Genomic DNA, 19,921 nt, shown 5'->3' with positions numbered 1-19,921 from the left:
AGTGAAGCTTTATGGGGTGATTAAGAAATTGATAGAAAGGTGCGTATAAAAAATGTTAACAGGTGTAATAATCACGTAAATCGGGTTTCCACGTGCAATTAATTTTAGCGTATAAAAAAATATGGCGAATTGCTATAGGAAGCGCATTATTCGCCGGAAGGTGGATCTTAAAATTATTGGGGAGGTACTACAGCCGCTCCGTATATGGTCAAGTTTGCCTAATTTGGCTCGAGCAACTCTTCTAAATATGGCAAGCGGTGGCGGGGGAGGCCGTGAGCAGTCCGGGAGAGGGATCAACCGCCAACACACACACACGCGAACGTAACGGCCGGTCACAACAGACCGATGTACACACACACGGTGTGCAATACACTTCCCATTCCGTCGTCTTCACATGGACATATCGCATGTGCTGCAACTCAGCTGACGGACAGACTGATGATCAACACGAGCTGAGATTAAAATCGTCGAGCCGCATTATTACCGGACCTACGTTTTGAAGATTATTCCGTGACTGTTATTTTCAAATCTTTAGACTTGCGTAGATTTTTTCAATTCATTATCGTGTTAAAGTTATTCAAACACTAGCTCGTGTGTATTTGAATAATTTTAATCGGCGACGGTTCGTTAAATTTAAAATACATTTCACTTGTGCGGCCGCAACATGTCGAAAAATACATCGTTCTAGTGCATCGACCCACGTTTATGGCAATATTTGTGAAAAGAGAAAATATGTTCAACTGTGTCTCGCGTTAATTAATTTAAAAATAGAAAAAACGCGCGGCACATGCGCCGAGAAGATCTATTATTATACGGTCTCAGGTCGAATTACTCGACACAGGGCGAAAAACAATAATCGTTCGTATCTTCATACAGTATTAGCAGCAACAGCGCTGTCTTCGCCGACAGTGCGAGCTCGTTATCAGTGTCGCGGCCGTTGTTATCAGTGACGTTAATTTATTATTTTTTTAAAGTTTAAACTTTCAAAACACACTCCGAGTGCGTTCCGTCGAACTGTGATTGTAGTTTTCGCGTGTGTGGGTTGTGCGGATGACCAGTTACAGTCGGTCAAGTGCATGAGGTGGACAGCGATGGACAGTGCGTCTGGCGGTGGCGGCCGCGACAACAGATTCGGCATGGGTTACGCGTCGAACATGTCGCTGTTGGACCCGTCGGACATTTACAACAACGGCGGAGGGACACAGCAACGTCCATCAACATCTAGAACTCCCCCCATGATGGGATGCGGTTCTGGAAATACTACCGGAGTGCATCAACGGGGCATCAAGCGCACCCTTGGCCCTGGCAGTAATATGTGCTATGATCCAAATGATCATCACCGGTTAGTTGAAGACTTTTCGCCGCCTACTGCCAAGGATGTTTCACCATCCAATGGCAAGAAGACAAAAGGCCGTGTAAAAATTAAGATGGAGTATATTGAAAATAAGCTTCGTAGATATACAACATTTTCCAAGAGAAAGACTGGAATAATGAAAAAAGTGAGTTTTTTGTACATTTAATCATAACAGATAATTTAAAATTTTAAATTACCTTATTAAATAGTCAGAATGTGTAAAATAAGAAGTATAATTATCTACTTTATCAATATAACAATTGACTTAACGTCTAAAAAGAGGTTCAGTCTTAAACAATATCACACTTAGGTTAACTTTCAAATTATTTCAACACAAAAAAAAATTACGTTGAAATAAATAGTATTATATAACTATTTATTTGTGAAAAAATATATACATTAAATCTGTATTAATAATTTCTTACTTTTTCTATTATAAATTGAATTTTGTGAACATAAAAATAAATTCATTTTTAATAAAAAAAACTATTCATTTTATTTGAAAATAACATCAATAGATGAAACCTTAAGTTTTGACAATTTTAAATGTTAAACAAATTCCTAAATATATTATTTCAGTATTGTAATCATGATTACAAAAGAAAATTATAAACAATTATCTTAATGTGGTTAATTTAAACCATTAAACAATTTGACTGTAGCCCATTCAATACTGATTAAGTAATATTTTTCTAAAAAAATGATGAGTAAACTTAGAAGTTATTGTAAAGTAATATAAATTCAAAATAAAAAACATATTTTCTAGTAGAATCACACAATATGAGTGTAATTTTATTAAAATTTTCCATGGTGAATTTATCATAGATTTTAATCAAAATTAGTATAAGGTTTTTTATCATAAAATTCTTTTTATTATTATATTATTTTAATGTAAAATTATTTAAAAAAATACCACAATATGATAATATTTTTTAGTTTTTAAACTAGTTTATTTATTTCTAGGCATATGAGCTATCCACTTTGACTGGTACTCAAGTAATGCTGTTAGTGGCTTCTGAAACAGGCCATGTATACACATTTGCTACTCGCAAATTACAACCCATGATTACATCTGAAGCCGGTAAAGCGCTAATTCAGACTTGTTTAAACTCACCAGATCCATGTCCATCATCGTCCGGTGCTAATTCTGGTGATCAAAGGATGTCTGCTACTGGTTTTGAAGAAACAGATTTATCATACAATATTGGAGATGACCACGATTCCAAAGTAAGGCAGTTTGTGTACGGCCAACAGAGTCCTGTCCATCATCCGCACCACCAGCAACACCATCCCCAACATATTATGGCTATGTCCCCACCGGCCCATCTTATACCTTCTTCTAGTCCCAGTCCACTAATGCACACAGCCAATTATCAGCAGCAGTGCACATCCCCATTGCCTCTACACCAATATCCTCATATGGCATCCCATTCACATAATCAACGGTAATGTTCAATTGAACTAATCATTGATAGTACTGCATGTTTTTTTTTTTTTTAATAGACTGATAATAAGTTGTCTAAATTTCATATAGTGTTCTATTAGTTTACCAAAAATTCTAAACATGTATGTTGTTGTCAGTGGAGTTCAATTGAATATTATTGTATCTACAATGTAGACAACCTCCTATCCGTCCAGAGATATATTTAAATTATATTATCCATTGCTATTGAATATTATACATTGAGTGTGTGTTTTCGCTTTATGTTATTTTAAATTTGTTTTTTGTATCGCTGTGTAGCTTTAGCTTTAGTTACTTACATACTGAAACACATTACAAAAAAGTAATAATAAAATGTTGAGATATTAATTTAGGCTTATGGAGGTTATGAAGAGATGGCCCACACATTTCATTAATAAATTAAAATTTATAAAAATTATTTGGTCTTATTTAAATTAAATCAGTATTAGCTGCCAGCTTTTTTTTGCATGTATTTTGTTTTATATTGTTATTGCATTCCAAAGTTGAAAACTATTATGAAACCATAGAATTGTTACAAAATGTATTTTTTATTTATAAGTGATGTCACGTGCCCGGAAGGAGTGTAACGGTAGAAGAGAGTAGAGAGGACGCTGATTGACCAATTATTGTTATTATTCCTTTAAGACGGTCAGCGGCGCCCGCGTGGGTTTGTGGGGGGCGCGTAGGTGGTGTTTTGTATTGCTCTCAAATCCGCGGTGAGGCCTACGCATCCAACCGGTTCGCGTTTTCCACGTAGAAAATCTCACCTGGGGTTGTGTACAAAATAACCATTTTTATCGTGAGAATTTCGCAGCCACAATATCGGAAAACCGGACAGTGGTTATAGGGTATACGTGCCTGGGTTCTTTAAATGGCCGTAATGTAGGAATGATCGGCTCAGGCCGTGGGAACTAAAAGCGGCACACACGACGAAAGGACAATATAATTTATTGACCGTTAAACATTTTAAATTAAAAACATAAGCTCTCTAATTTTGTATTATAAATGGATATTCATGAAAAAGTTTATATTTTTTATGTAAAAAAAAAAAAAAAATTGTCATTACTGTACATAATATATATATATATAATTGAAATACGTATATTATAATGTTGTAATAAATTTTTAGAGAATTCCAATAAATTACGAAACAGTGCCTTTTGTAAATAGTATGTTAAGTCAATCATATGTTATTTAAATCCAAATAAATATAATGCGTTTGGTCTACTAGTCCGAAATCGAATGATCCAATATAAATACGAATATATTATAGACCATTGTTATCAAGGCTGTGATGATACCTATTATGTTTATTTATCGACGAAACTGAATTTATATTCTAATAGAGTTATATTATTATTATTATTAGACAAATATTAATAAACGGATTTATATATATATAAAAAATGACATTTGTAAAAACTATGTACTTTATTAATCGAATAATTGAAAACGCTTTCGCGTTATACAATAAAATTACTGAACATGTGAAGTTATTAGCTTCATTTTGTGGCCGCTGGCTATTTTTAAAGACCATCTGCTGTATTTCAGCGGATGACCATTGACCGCTGTTGAAAATCGAAAGCCACTCCGCAGTATTTTTTTTTTCTTTTCCATTTATTGTTTTTATTTGATTTTCGAAATTTTGGGTGTGTTTGTGTTTATGACGGCCCACGTTGTTCCGTTTAATTTTGTTTTATTTCCCAATGCACGGCGCATCGATGGCCAGTCGCACTCGTTCGTGCGCCCAATATTATTGTCGCCCACCGGACGTTGTCTCGGCCACGGGCTCAGCCGCACACACAGTAACAGAAGAATAATTATTATGTGTGGAAGACGCCCACCGGCGGCTCACGGGAAGTACCCGAAGTGTGTTACACTTGAAACCAGTGTGGCTGCCTACACGCGGTAAAAAAAATTAACCCACGTAATTGACAAGGACACGCGCTAGAGCACTTCTGTGTGCGCAAATCGCACTTTTCTCAGCACTTTTGCCGATTATTGGCCGCCCGAATTTGCCCTAGGTCGTGTTTTTCAAACATTCCATCGGGTATTGACAGTTTTGCGGTTAAAACGATTTTCCCACAGAGTCGTTCGTGCCCTGGCCTCTTAAATAAGTCCTGTTGAGTCGAACAGATGGTTGCCCTTTTCCTCGCATCTTTCTCTCTCTGTCACCGCCAGTGTCTGATCGTGTGGCTCGCTTTTGTGTACACTTCGCATTGGCGTACGTCATACGAAACAGAATGGACAACAGGTGTATTTGATAAGAAATACTACTAAATGCAGAAGTCGATTTATGTAAAAACTTTTATTCGCAAGTACTTTGATAATTAAAAATAAATGCGTATCTAGACGTTGACAAAAATAATTCTGTATTTAACGTCATTCGTAACAATAATATTATGGTAAATGATTTCGTTACTCTTGTGTTAAAATACAATAGTATTAATGTACTATTTTTTAAAGGGTTCAAGTAAAACGCATCATCAATAAAATTACCTTAAGTAATAATCGAAGCGACCAAACATTTTCTCGCATAAAACCCGTTACACTTATTATTGATTCATAGTTATTGTTACATGAATTGAAATATGGATTTTTCATGTAAAAAATTATTACCACTGGTAAATTTTATATAGCCTTAATGTTCAGTTGATCTGAACAAGAGTTAACGTTAAAAATATTATTTAAATAATGATTGATTAAAAGTCAATTTCTCTTGATATTATGTGTAAGAGTAATTTTGAATTAATTTATACATATATCTATAAATCTTAGTTATGAAATAAATAGGTACTTGACCGTCTAATTTTAGATGAGCTTTTTTTTTTTTTTTTAATTATTATGAAATTAAAATTTCTTCTTTTTTTCACAAAAAGTGGTTGTCTTGAAGAAATCAGTTGAACTATGGTATATGATAACACTTAAGCTTACACAAGCTTAAATTGTTTCTTCCAGAACATGGCGACCATACTTTATAATTAAACTACTGAAATTTTACGTATGTTACTTGTCTTTTAAAATATTTACCTTAAATGAACGTGATTAATAATTACCAATTATTGTTAATTAAAATATAGCGATTTGTTACATAAAATAATATTTTTCGAGGTAAGTACAACTATGTTGAAGACTTCTCAATTTTGGGTAGGTATAGTATGACAGTAAATTTCATTTGTATAGTATTTTAATAAAAAATAAAAAACATTGAACTCGAGAAGCCACGAAAAATGATTAAAAAATCGTGGATACGTACATAGGGAACTATTTTATCATTATCAACGCTAAAAACATAAAAACAACAAACGAAATTCCACGTTTGGACGACCTACTGCTTATTACCATTTAGATTTTTTTTTTAATTATTTTCAATTTGTGAGTGTTTGCTTGTTACTCGGGTATTCTACCAACAAGCTGTCGCGTTAAGAAGAATACATTGTACAGACACTAGCTTTTAATTATTATATTATCGAAAAAGGTGGTACTTATTATATTGAAAGATATATTTAGGTATGGCCAGCACGTGTCATTTAAACATAATAAAAATGGGTATATACAAAAAATCTGTTACTGTATTTATAACAGTTGACACTGTCTTTACTATTTTGTTGAATAATTTTAGCTTATTTGTAGTTACACTACCAAGTCCCTTACATATGTTTAAATCTTAACTTCTTATATAGTTGAAAATAGTTATAGCGTTATAAATTACCAATACACCTTAAATATTACTAGTAAATTTATATCAATATTAATTTCTAAATTAATAATATTAACTATGTATGATAAGTTGTAAAGAATTTTAAATAGAACAATTTATATATTTTTGTTTAAAATTTCGATGATTAAATTATTGTTAATTTTTTTCCGCGTGACTAATGTAATTTTGACAATTTGACATAACAATTTATTGCAGTTTGGATGTATACCGATAAAAAATATATAATTAATTTATCATGAAATTTCGAGTATAACTTGTGATTTTATTAATAACATTTAATTTTAATTGTCAACGTACTCGTGTGAAAAATATTTGAGCCTTCTCTATAGTACTATACCTAATTTTTTATGATGAGAATGACCGCAGATTTCATGTAGTAACACTTCTATTGTACATTGACTGATAGGTTTGATGAATGAACAATAGAGCGATAACAACTGATTATTTTAATAGTTTCACCTGATAAGTCACAATGCTTTTATAAATTATGCGCACTTTAAGCATATTCTTAGATACTATAGACTAATGTTTGCAAAAATTAGCACCTCCATTTAAATTTCTCTGCTAATGCTTTCCTCGTGTTAAATGTTCCGTTTTTAATATATTAATAGTAAAATGACTTTACATACACACACACATATTTTTTGAATGCACTTAATTTATCTAACTGTTGTTTGCAACTGAAATTATTGGAAAGTAATATTATAGTAACTAAAAAAGTAGAAGGTAACAAAAGTGTAAAATGGAATAAATGTTTGTTCTCTGACAAATCGTAATTCAGATGAAATCATATTTGGTAGTATCTTTTATAAAATGTATAGTTTAATACTTTTGTTATCCTTTACTATATTCTTGGAAGTATAGATTGTGTACATTTTAGAGTCAAATGTTTGTTTTTATTTTGGTTTTCTATTTAATCTAATTACCATTGTGTCTGTTTTATATGTCACTATAAAATTAATGTTAAGGGAACGTCATACGGGCAAAGTCGTCTTGCGGGAAATACTTTTATGTTTTAACTGTTTCAGTCACTGTATGGCGTGAAAATTATAATATTAAACGTTTTCATCGTCGATTAGAGACAGTTGAATTAATTATCGCATTTGATACTGTAACGAGACGGTAATAAAAAACCGCGTGTAGAATAGAACTGCTGTTGCCATGTTAAATATAAGTAAACACACGACGAAGGCCCTCGCAATTTAATATTCCCTGCGGTTTATATGTATATATTTTGTGATAGATGCACAATGGTTCATGTGCGTGTAGGTTATCGTATAGAAAGAAGAGAGAAGTCGAAAAAAAGAAACGCAAGAAAAAACCGCCGATACCGACTTTGGCCGCAACAGTAGAAAAAAGAAAGAGATAGAGAATTGAAGCTATTAAAAAGACAGGGCGCTGCTCATTGTTCTTTTGACCGTTTTCACAGGGTTTATCCGCCGTCACCGCCACACGACCATTGTATTCGCCGTCTCCGGTTCCCCGACAGTATAACCGCGAATAATTAACTTACACTCGTTATTATTATATTATATTACATTTATTCATCATTTAATATATATTATTGCGGCCACGTCCTTGTTATCGCGTCGTTTCATCTGTAGTTCATGTTTGTAGGTAGGTAAGCCGACCCGTGGGGATAACATGACGACGCGACGCTTTGTTTTCTTCGAATAGTAGGTCACATAATAAAATTTTTTTAATCGTACTTGTATTTAATTTCTTTTCGTACGTAATACACTCAGTTTTGTATTCAATGTCAGCACCAGCAACAATGTTAAAACGTTGCAAAACAATAATCGCATGTCGTCGTCGCCGCCGCCGCAACGCAATACACTTGTGAGGTGTACCTGCTGCCTCCGCCTTCTGATCGTTGCGGTCAAATGCCGAGGGCGTCATGTCGTAACTACTATCCACTGGGTCAGTGGGGGCGATGTCGTTTAATTGTTAATATTGATTAGTGTCGAATGTAATCTCCAGCTCAAGTATCTCTTCCATGGTCCGAACGACCGTCCGTAATGTCTTTTAATGATGAACGAGCGGGTTAAATACATTTTTTTCTACATTGTATCATAAAAACTATTGATCGAGAGTACACATTTTATGAATGATCGAAGGAATAGTTTTTCCCATTTAGAGATGTAAATTCCTAGGCAATAATTGACAATTCAAAAATCAGGTCTAAGTTTTACACAATTGTTTGGGATTCAAATTTTGAATGAGGTCCTGATTCTTAGTGCAGTAGATTTAATATATTGAAGTTTAATTCAACGTGAGCTTCAAAATGAATTCAGCAATTTTCATACGCGTAAAAATCGTTTAAAAGCTAAAATTGTTGAAAATAATATTTTAAAGTCAACGTCGTCCAGTTGTTTTACACGATGCAATTGCATTTCTATTTAAGGGGACCCAGTGCAAAAACCGATTGCCAATCGGTGACCGAAATCTATGCTTTTATATTTTCTGCTAGAGAATAGTTTTAAATTTTGAATATTTTATGAAAATTCAATTGGTGTATTAAACAATTTGTTCAACACTTAGTACTGTTATTTTTAAAACTTTATAATCGACACTTGATGGGTCGTGCTGCATGTTACGAAAACATTGAATCCAAATCGTTTAAACGTTTAAATAGTTAATTTAAAGGCATTGTGCTTAAATAGCGCTGCGTCATTTCAACGGTGTTTAAGGCACGCACAATGCAATTGGTGGCGTTTAGTCTCTAATCGTGAGTATTATCATCAACTGTACTTGCACATATAGACGTATGTAAAATATTTAATAATTTCTATTTTTATTGGCTGCCACTAACGTCTAGAGAGGTTCCTATCTGGAAGCTATGTAATTTTTCACTTGTCACGTATCCTGCAAGTTTATTTGTATAAGAAGTCAACAAAAAATAATTTTCATATTTCTTTAGACCACGTTTTGTTACCAAAATGATGAGGCCTTAACTTCAGTTTTGTTATTATTTACAATCCGGATATAGACAATCGCACGATAACCAATGCAAATGGATGTTCATCATTACACTTGTATCAACTTACTATATTACTATAAATTACTACACCGTTTTGATTCGTACAGTTTTAAAATATAATATCTGTGGACCATTGTTATTATGTATAATGTCGACCATAGGTTGTGATTATTTCCCAAAAGCTGATATGTCACTTNATAATATAATATCTGTGGACCATTGTTATTATGTATAATGTCGACCATAGGTTGTGATTATTTCCCAAAAGCTGATATGTCACTTTAAGCATTTTTTCAGTGGAGCAAAAAATTAATTTATATTTCAAGTGTATATTGTGGAAAGTAATATTGTTTAAGTGCAAAAAATAAACCTTCTCAACAAAATCGACTCTTAATTTTTCGGCGCACGACAGATAACATCTTTATCTGTACAAGTTATGAAAAATCTCATAAGCCCATTTATGTAACATTTCAGCCACACATTTGATTCGGTAATTCTTTTATCGCATTTAGAGAACACAAAACAAAACTTGAATATAACTGAAGTGCAAATTATTTCTTAGCTGACTGCAAACAAATCTTTCTTGTTGATTTTAATGTATTTATCTTATTAAAAAATGTAATTATTAATGGAGAATTAATCTATAAAATATTTATACAAATAACGGTTTTTCCTTTTTGTTTAATCAAAAAGTCCTATTTATATTTTTGTACTTACAAGTTTTACCAAGTAGTTTTGAGTTTATGTGTGTAAATTTACACGATTAATTTGTGGTTCTCGTACAACTAACTTAGTTAATGACTATTAAATGTAACAAAGGCTCAACGGTAGAGGCATTTATTAAATAAAATGCCTATTGACTACATGGCTTGAGAGTGTGTGGTATACTTTCCGAATTTTAGAGTAATTAATACGTGGATAGTGTATATTTTTGTTTAGTCGAGACTGAATAGTCACAGGAAAAACGTAACTATTGAAAAAAGTAGATATTATTACTTAAAAAACTCTCAGTGTAATTTTGAAACACTGTGACTGGTGTTGGACCGAATGTAAATTGAAAAATTACACTGGTCTTCGGGCGTGCGTTTACCACTGTGATTTCTTTTTACAGCCGTCTAAGAAATGAATCCACTCTTCTACAATCCATTATCGGATACATTAGTCAGGTAGTTTATAATAACAATAATGATAATGATGATGATGATGATGATGATTTGGAAGTTAATTCGGTGGCGCGTGCAGACGTGCTCTTTTTTGCCCCGTGCGCACGTAGGTGTAATAATATTATTGTTCCGTTGTAATAAGACTCATTGGATTCCTCGTGGGGCTCTGCTAGTGTCAAGTCGGACGAGCGTCTACGAAAATAAAAAACATCACCCGTACGGCTATTTGGACCATTAAATACTCATAAAAATAATATTTATACCGAAATAATGTGTTGGTACAACCAATAGTCTATTTATGCTATTTGTAGTTGTTCAGAGGTCATGTAAATAGTGTTCTGTATTCATGTAAAATTATTAAATATTCTATTGTGATATTCGTATTTTAAAGTGACGTGGATTCAGACGACATTTTTTGGACGAGACTATTTCACCATTTCTGTAAAAGTGAGAGCAATTTTTCAAAAAAGAGGACTATATTTTGAGGGGCGAGCGTGGCGTTGGTAACTTGTATTCGTATCTGAGTGTATGATATTCATTTTTTTACTTAACATGTTGTATCATAGAAAAAAAAAATTAAATATGAAATATATTTGTTTTCAGTCGTCTGGACGGATCTACTCAATAAATACTGTTTAATGACTAATTTTCAATTGATACAGTTTAATGTCTTATCAATAGATAATAAATCTTTTGATCAACTTGGATTCCATGAACATTTTTCGTTTTATTTTACCGTTGGACATTTTTTTATCTTGTACAAACTAGTTTTCTTAGTAATTTTCCTGATGTCGTGTAGGTACTAATAAATTAAAAAACTCGTCTTACTATAGAGAATTAACTAATTAATGTAATATCATATTAATCGTCGGTCTTCTATTTCTAGTCTTGTACCGTCGTCGTCATGTTTGACGTTGACATGTTATTATTGTGCAAAGATTCGGGTTAACTTCCTACTGTTTCATCGCCAAGTATACCTTCGCGGTAAATTATTAAAAAATCATACATCTTTTGTACAGTAATTATACTCGAAGATTGGACTACCGGTAAAGTGTACTAAACCCGCGCGCTATCTCTAATTGTCTTAAATTTATGTTAAAATACTAATTAACAATGTTAAATGATTATTTTTCGTTTAACACTCGTCGAGATTCAGATGAGAAATTTACTTAAATCGAATTATCATAACTTAATCAAATCCTGTACTAAAGATCTTTCGAATTCTTCTCTATTAGCTTTGCAACAAAATTTTGCTCTCACGATCGATCGCCGTTCGTCTTGGGCGAGTTAACATTGTTATTTTTTTATTCTCGTGGAGAACCATCAATTACGTACTCAACACGAGTACAAATTCATTGTAATTATGAATATGAGAAACATTCGATGAGACCAGACAGATTTGATCTGAAGATTCCCGTGCTTTCCATATATTTATTTTAAATGGAAGTTCTTCAATAGTTATTGGTTACTGTGGAATCATCACCGTATGGTCACCAGACGCTTTTGTATGTTTATTTCGTAAAAAATAAATGGATATTTAATACGTACGTACGACCGCCGAGTGTAGGTATTTATCTACGTGCAGATGGTATTTTAATAAACATGTACGGCCGTTTATCCGTTCGGATGGAACAAAATGCCGCGCACAAGATAATAAACGATACTCACAGAAATAGCTAACCCGCACGCGTTTGTGTGTGTAAATAGAGAAACCGTGACCGGCATTTCGCCAGCCGTTTGCGGGCCGAACGGACCCGAGGGCGGAGGAGTCGGACGATTAATTGTGATAACCGAGTGCTCGAAACGAGCCCGGCGCGGCGGTGGTCCTTGTCGGAGCCGGCGAACGTCCACAGAGATTCGTCTCGGCTTTGGTCAGCGGCGGTGGTGGTATAGGTGTGAAATCCGATACCGGACCGGACACAGATAAAGTCTTCCCGAGTACAGCGCTGTCGACGCGTTTGACATTGTGTGCCTATAATTTATGTAATTAGTATTTCTTTGGCTGCACCGGTTATGCCAACGACTAATAAATAAAAAACTATGCGCTTAAATTGTGTCCTGAACTGTTGTAAAGGTTTTGCCTGTTGAATTTCTAATATGTCTACATTACGGTTTATCATGAACGCGCGTCTTCACTGAATTGTGATTTTTTTATTTAGCTCTATTGGCAATCAAACGAAAAACAATGTCCACATTACAGGGAGCTTTGTAACGTTTTTACCTAAAACGTCCGTCTTCAAAATCGTATTTGTTTATCGTAAACCTATTTAGAAATCATTTGCGTTTCAAGTCGATTGTCAACAGTAAATTTTATATTGCTTAGGTTAAGTGGTTTTAATTCAAACAGTGTCCGGCAACACATTTTAAATTATCGTTACAATACTCTAATTATTGTCAACGAACTTGGTTAGTTTCTATCTGTTATTATCTTCGACAATAACATTAGTTTTAATTATAGTTTAACACTGTTAATTGCATCCATACAATTTTTTATTTAATAATGATTACTCTAATAAATAATAATCATTGTTCTGTATAAAATATGCGAATAAGCACTTATTATTTGTCCCCGAATAAATATTTAAAAAAGTGAAATGAATACTTCACTCATATTCAATTGCAAATGTATTGTACATATTTGAATTTCAATGCCGCACCTCGAGTTTAATTTATGAGATCCGCTCTTTAATGAAATATGTTTTTCTCTTAGTAAATCCTTTAAAGGGTATTGTATAACGACATTTTTAATTGATCTCGGTTCGTCTACAACTCGAGTGTTTTTTTTTTGACGAATGAGTGGAGAGGTCGCGTTAAGAAATATTTAATACACGGCTCGTTATTTAGAACGAACTTTTTTCGTTTTGTTAAATGAATTTCATTGTTTTTAAGTACGACACACAGTACACTTCGGTAAACCGTCGTCGAATATTATTCAGAAAAATCAGCCTCTAACCAATTACAATAGAACAGATAATAGTACCGAGTGAGGGCATTATGAATATCAATTTATCAACCGGTAGAAGTGCAACAGATTTTGGACTAAGGGCGTGATTCGAATGAACACTGTCGGCGGCGGCAACCCTTTAAGTTTTCTCACGATCTATCACCGAACAATTTTCATTAGCCGCGCGGGTTCTCTTTGTGACAACTGTGTTCTATTAAGCCAGTTATTAATGTAGTTCGGAATAAGAGTAATGTCAGTAAACCTAATCGTCTTGAATATCTAATTTTCTTTTGACTTTTCTGCCAAAGCGAAGGCACAGTAATTATATACGAGTCTTGTGAGTTTTCGGATAATTATATTGTGTTTTCAAAATTCTACACAGATGTTCATTATTCATCTCGTGTTGTTCGTTATTTTTAAGTAAATCGACCGGCCCTATTGTTGTATATTTCCATAGGTGTCGATTTAATATTTTTCACCGAGTAACATTTTCTAATGTGCCGCCGCCGCCGCCGTTCAAGTGTAAAATAATTGGGTGTTGTAACACATTGATAATAACATTCCACTGATAAATATCGTTTTACCGAGTTCAATTTGAAAATAAGTAGTTTGTTTAAGTAGTCATTGTAATTGTCGTTGGCGGCGACCAGCGTTGACAGCAATGAACAATAAACAGTCGATATTTGCTATTGCGTTTTGCCCGGTGGCGGTTACATCTTCCGGCCGCTACCGGTCCCATTGTTCTCCTTTGCGCCGCTTCTGCATTTTGCTTCGGTCGAGTTATATTTGCCTCTCTGCCGTCGAATGAAGAGGACGAGGCCCATAAAGTATATACCTACATAATAAAAAAATAATAATAAAAAAAAAAAATGCAACCGGCTTCTCTCTATAGCTTCGACAACCGCTTCTATGTGTATGTATACACAACAATGTGTGCGCAAGTTTTTGTCCATTCGCATCACGTCCTATACGACCAGTAGTGCGACCGTCGATGTCGCTGCATTGGATCGTGTGGAGGACTATCGGCTGACGACTATGCACTACGTTGTGATGCCATTCACACGCAGTAGCGTTTTTTCGTCGACCCTTATCCTGTTATTGGCACCAAAAAATTACTTTGCCCGTAGTAAAGCAAACGCTATCCGATTGTCAGTCGTACGAAATGAACTTGGAGTTTCAATAAATTTACAAAACGCTCTAGAATAGCAATTTGAAGTGTAACTTTTCCGAAAAAATTTGTACCACTAGAAATCCAGTATTTCTCATTGTTCACACGATACTATTATCGGATGCGCATAAAATAATAGGCGGTGGTTCTTCGATAATTCATATCGAGGAGGACGATTTCACACACTCGAATCGGGTGCAACGTCGAGACCTGAACGAATACGTGTTGGAGTTATTTCAAGAGCTAGAATGAGTATTTTTCAGCACAAATACGGAATAACGGCGCACAAGAATAGGACTCGAGGTTTACTACTACGGCTTGGTTCGTCACCCGTGTACTTGGAAATAATTTGCGAATAAAGAAGAGTCGTTTTACGGTTCCGGGCAGGTTGTTTGGTTTGGAACTGTACAACAAGTTGCAGCCGACTCTTGCAGATAGAAATCTAATAACTTTTCTGCGCGCGCAGTATAAATGTGCGGAGAGTTGAAAGGACTCGAACGTGTGTGCTTTATATACACTCGTCGATATCGTCTCGGCCTATTGGATGTCGCGTTTTGTTTTCCAAGACAATAGCGTGCAGTTGTACGGATTTGAATTATAATTTTACACCACCGGCATTAATGAATGCATACGCGCACTGACACAGTAATTCCGCTACTGTGGACGCTATTCGTGTGCAGGCGACCCATTAAAATTCCAACCAACCTCGGCGATTAGTCGCTGTTGTTATTTAATTTATTTAAGACGGAAAAATGCACGTGTTTATTAAACCCAACCGACGTGCAGTAAAAAAATATGTTCATGACCACCGTGTTGTCATCCCAATCACAGACACGCGAGTGTTGGTGGGCGCAAACAGTTTAGGACTTTTGGAAACACAATTTTTATAACTGTCGTTTGCGCAGAATTTCGGATAAGAACTCGGTTTAGGCACCCGAACTCTGGCGGACGTCTCTCCGCAAAACAACTGCCATTCGGCAAACTAGTCGTTATCAATGAATACGCGCTCAAGTGTCAACACTGGCGTTGTTAGGGAAATTGCGCAGATCATCGACATTGCCAAGTGGTCGGCAGCCAGACCATAAGGTCAACCGGTCGCGAAATGCTCGTACATCGATTAATCGCGTGTAATTATTGGACGTTATTACGGGATTTATGTTGTATTATGTCATCCGTTGGATACCGCAAATTGTTGTCGTGCGTTCGCTTCTTTACATATCACATGAAAAATGTCGTCCGCCATAGTTTTGATTAAACGACATTTTATCGTACCGAACAACCAACTGCAATTACTCGGCTTATTAATGTCAATGTCGTGTGCTCATTGAATTAGATCGTCGCGAGGAGGCATTTTCTTTTTAGCTCAATTGTTGGTTGTGTGTTGGGACGTGGGCCGAGCGCGTGGTACGTTCTTCATACGAACTCCGGTACCGAGTTCGTATGAATGTCAATCGTTTTGGCCGGCGGACTGGTTACTACTATTCGTTAATCGTCTTCCGGCATAGCCCGACGTTCGTTTCGCCGAGTACGCGCTGTACGTCACGTTGAAATAACGTCCCGTATGTGGTGACCGGCGACGATGCGATCGGCACGAGCAAATCTCAACACGTCCGCCGGAAGTCAGGTCCGGAACGGCCGGCGCGCGATCCCCTCGCCCGTCGTGCGGACAAACTAGCGCACTGCACGTTTACCGTGCGGCGGAGGTGCGGTGTCTATGACGACGGCAGCGGGGCGACGCACGAACGCGACGTGACTCATTGGCAACATCTGCGCGCCCGGTATTCAATACGACCGGCGTCGTGCGAGTGTGTGTGTTTTTTTCTCTTTCTGCCCACACACCTGTGACGGTTTTTCGTCGCAAACGCACACACCCGCTGACATTTCCGAACCGTTTTTTCGATCAACCCGTCTGTTGCGCGTACCATCGTCACCATCACGTACGCCGATTATCCGGTGTACGCTGGCGCGTCCCTCAGGGTCTGGTTTGTCCGTCATATTGCGCCGGTCGAGGATCTTCGCGCTAGGGCTTTCTAATAACGTAGCCGTGTGCGCGCGCGTGTGTGTGTGTATGGCGTTAGCTCGCAAGAAGTGTTTTTTCGTCTCTCCCCCCCTCCCGTACTATCCGGCTCACCCCGCCGCCTCGGGACGCCGTTATGCAGCCGCGGTTAGCACGCGCACCCATACGTATGGTTTTTTTTTTGTCCCGCGTTCGCTTTACGCAACATCCATCATCGGCACTCGGACGCCGCGGGTTGATCGAATCCATTTTGGTCGTTGAAATCTGTGACTAATCATTACTGCCCGGCGGTTCTTGTGTGCCGCAGCCGTTGTCGGTAGCTACCTCGTCATTACCTGTAATAACCGTAAGCGACACCGCCACACGCACACGCGTAACTACAACTGTATTAAAGTCATTCGCAATGAGACTACCAAATCGAACTCGGAAATAAAAAAAAAAAAACAATTGTTTTTGTTTTACAACGCTGTTAACACCGTAAAAATTACTTCGAGTTGCTCATGGTTTTTTTATGTCCTCACGTAAAGCTCATATGTTCAAACTTATTTGATACACTTGAATACGACCGGTAGGAAAATTATCCGTTGGACTTTTTTTTTGTACGCTGTGCGTGTGGTCAAATTTTTGTTATTTTTCTATGCAAATTATGATGAGACCACGTCATAATGGCCTAACACAAACTCGTGTCAGCCCACGATTTCATGACTCATTAACGAAATCATTTCACTTCGGAAGATTACTCGAAACGTGTTAATTATTTTACTCAACTGTACATTACGGCAAAGTTAAAAATATCGTTTATATTATTTCGAGTTTGAAGTAATTTCGAGCAAATTTATGATAATCTCCAATTAACGTTCGGTTACAATCGATTATTTTCACAAAACAAATGAATATTAAAAGATTAATTTATTACACTATGGTGAAATATTGTTTTATTGATTATAATTTACTTTTTTTGGGGATTGAATTTTTAAAAATTATTACTACTCCAGTCGAAGAATCATTTTTAATTGATTCTCGTTAACCCCTCGAGAAAATCCATAACCTAAACGCATTCAGAGTAGGGTAGGAGGACAAACGCAATTTAAAGAAAAAATTGTTTTTTGGAATTCTTAAAGATTTGTTGTAGTGTCTCCACTCTGTTCAATGGTTCCTACTCAAATAGCATAATGTATTTATTTGTTTTATCAATTTTTATGAAATAAATAAATTCATATTAAGATTGTGACAACATTGTCCTTTTTTCAAAATTAAATTAGATCTTCGTGTCTATAGGATAATTAAATATTAATTGCCAAGCTACCAGCATCTTTGCCGGATAAGAACTCTGTTTTTCAGCACTCGTTTTCTCGAAATAGACGATCGAGAAACGCTGTGCGTTCGTGTACTTAGGACAGTTGCGCTCAAAGTCTCTGCATACTTATCGTTCAAAAATTTGTCTAAAATTACTCAACGAAAATACTATTGTACTAAAATTTGCGCTATTCAACGTGACGATTAGCAGTCTGCTCGTTTTGAAACGCAATGTACAATTAACATTTGCAAAATGTGCACTAGGGAAAAACGATTTTTTAGATAATTTGACTAGAGCTGACAATTATTTCCAATGAGTTTCAGCAGGCTCGGCGGACGTTTGCAAAATAAAGAACAACATTATTGTACAAGTAAAAAATAAACTGAATAGTAATTATTCTTGCTCAACGTTAGGAGTTGTCCTTACGTCGTGCCACCTGTTGTACAGTACGTGCGCTAACTGTAAAACTTGAGATTTTTCTTGAGCGAGTTATCGTTTTCTGACGTTGTAATGATGTGTGTCACATTAGTTAAATATGACATTATTATTATAATTATGTTTGTTTGTCGTTCTGTCATGTTCTGAGCACCTAATTGTACATGCTGGTTATACTTAACGTTTACGATATATGTATATTTTTTATGATTTATAATGTAAAATAAATACATCCTTGGGGCGGCGGAGTAATAGTATTGGCCGATTTCATAACATCTGCGCCCCATAAGAATAACAATGAAGACAAAACTTCTATTAACTGTCGCCGTCCGTTGAAAATATCAATGAAATCGATTTGTTTTCGAATGTGCTTTAGACGATAAAATTTTAACGAAAAATCTCGCGCTACAATATGATCGAAAGTGGCAAATAACAAAACAAGATTTTCGCATACTTGGCGTTATCAGTTTCGAGAATAAACGTCTGTGACACGCAATTGGTCAACGAAAAATCGCACACTAAACGTTAATCTTTCACGTTAATGTTATCAACAGTTGGTTTCTGCGAATGTTACATTGTTGTTATTCTAAATAGGTATAAAACATTTGCCATTCAAAAACGTCGTTTATAATTATTGGCAATTTACTTTTTTCTGCCGTCCGGAAAAAATAACGTACTTGCCAACGTTTTATAAACATTCCTCTGTCGCGACGGCCAATGATTATAAAGCCAGCGGACAAAGTAACTCGGCTTCCGTGGATTTTAAAATGCACTCACTTATTAATTAACGGTTTATTGCAAATTTCATTTGAAAGAAGTTCTGTTGGAATTCGTCTGTCACTTATATGTTTTCAAACCGGCTTGAATCACACCTCGTTTTTTTACCGAATTTGTTCGGTCACGTCATCTATTTCATACAATTTTACTTCATTGATTGCCGTTAATAATTATGTCGATATTTAAATGATATATGCACTTTCTGTTGGGTCGCTATGGCTCTGAAATTGGACCGCAAAAGGGTAAAACAGAAAGAAAATATTGCGCCAGTGTAATTACGGCAAAGTCGACAACCATTTACTTTTTAATCATTTTCAATACGTGTATTTAGTTTTGCATTAGACACTTGTATTATCGTTGTCTTAGGGCGAACGTCTTACCTTTACTGCGTTGAGAATCACATATTGTCTATTAAGATGTTACCACTATTATCAGACGATAAACTGTTCTGTGTGCGGGTCCTACANACCGAATTTGTTCGGTCACGTCATCTATTTCATACAATTTTACTTCATTGATTGCCGTTAATAATTATGTCGATATTTAAATGATATATGCACTTTCTGTTGGGTCGCTATGGCTCTGAAATTGGACCGCAAAAGG

General features: G+C 35.6%; 1 protein-coding gene across 1 annotated transcript in view; it reads left to right on the top strand.

Moving 5' to 3' along the window:
- Positions 1-318: 318 nt before the first annotated feature.
- LOC126897232 (serum response factor homolog) overlaps positions 319-19,921 on the top strand; it is a 36,767-nt gene continuing 17,164 nt past the window's right edge. Inside the window, exons 1-2 of the mRNA XM_050670668.1 lie at positions 319-1,499; positions 2,318-2,581. Of these exons, the coding sequence (XP_050526625.1) occupies positions 1,077-1,499; positions 2,318-2,581 (687 nt within the window). The 5' untranslated portion in view covers positions 319-1,076. The remainder of the gene's footprint in view (positions 1,500-2,317; positions 2,582-19,921) is intronic.

Source organism: Daktulosphaira vitifoliae, unplaced genomic scaffold (genome assembly GCF_025091365.1).
Source record: "Daktulosphaira vitifoliae isolate Bord-2020 unplaced genomic scaffold, ASM2509136v1 Scaffold_1, whole genome shotgun sequence".
Lineage (NCBI taxonomy): Eukaryota > Metazoa > Arthropoda > Insecta > Hemiptera > Phylloxeridae > Daktulosphaira > Daktulosphaira vitifoliae.
This window is presented reverse-complemented; position numbering and strand designations above follow the sequence as displayed.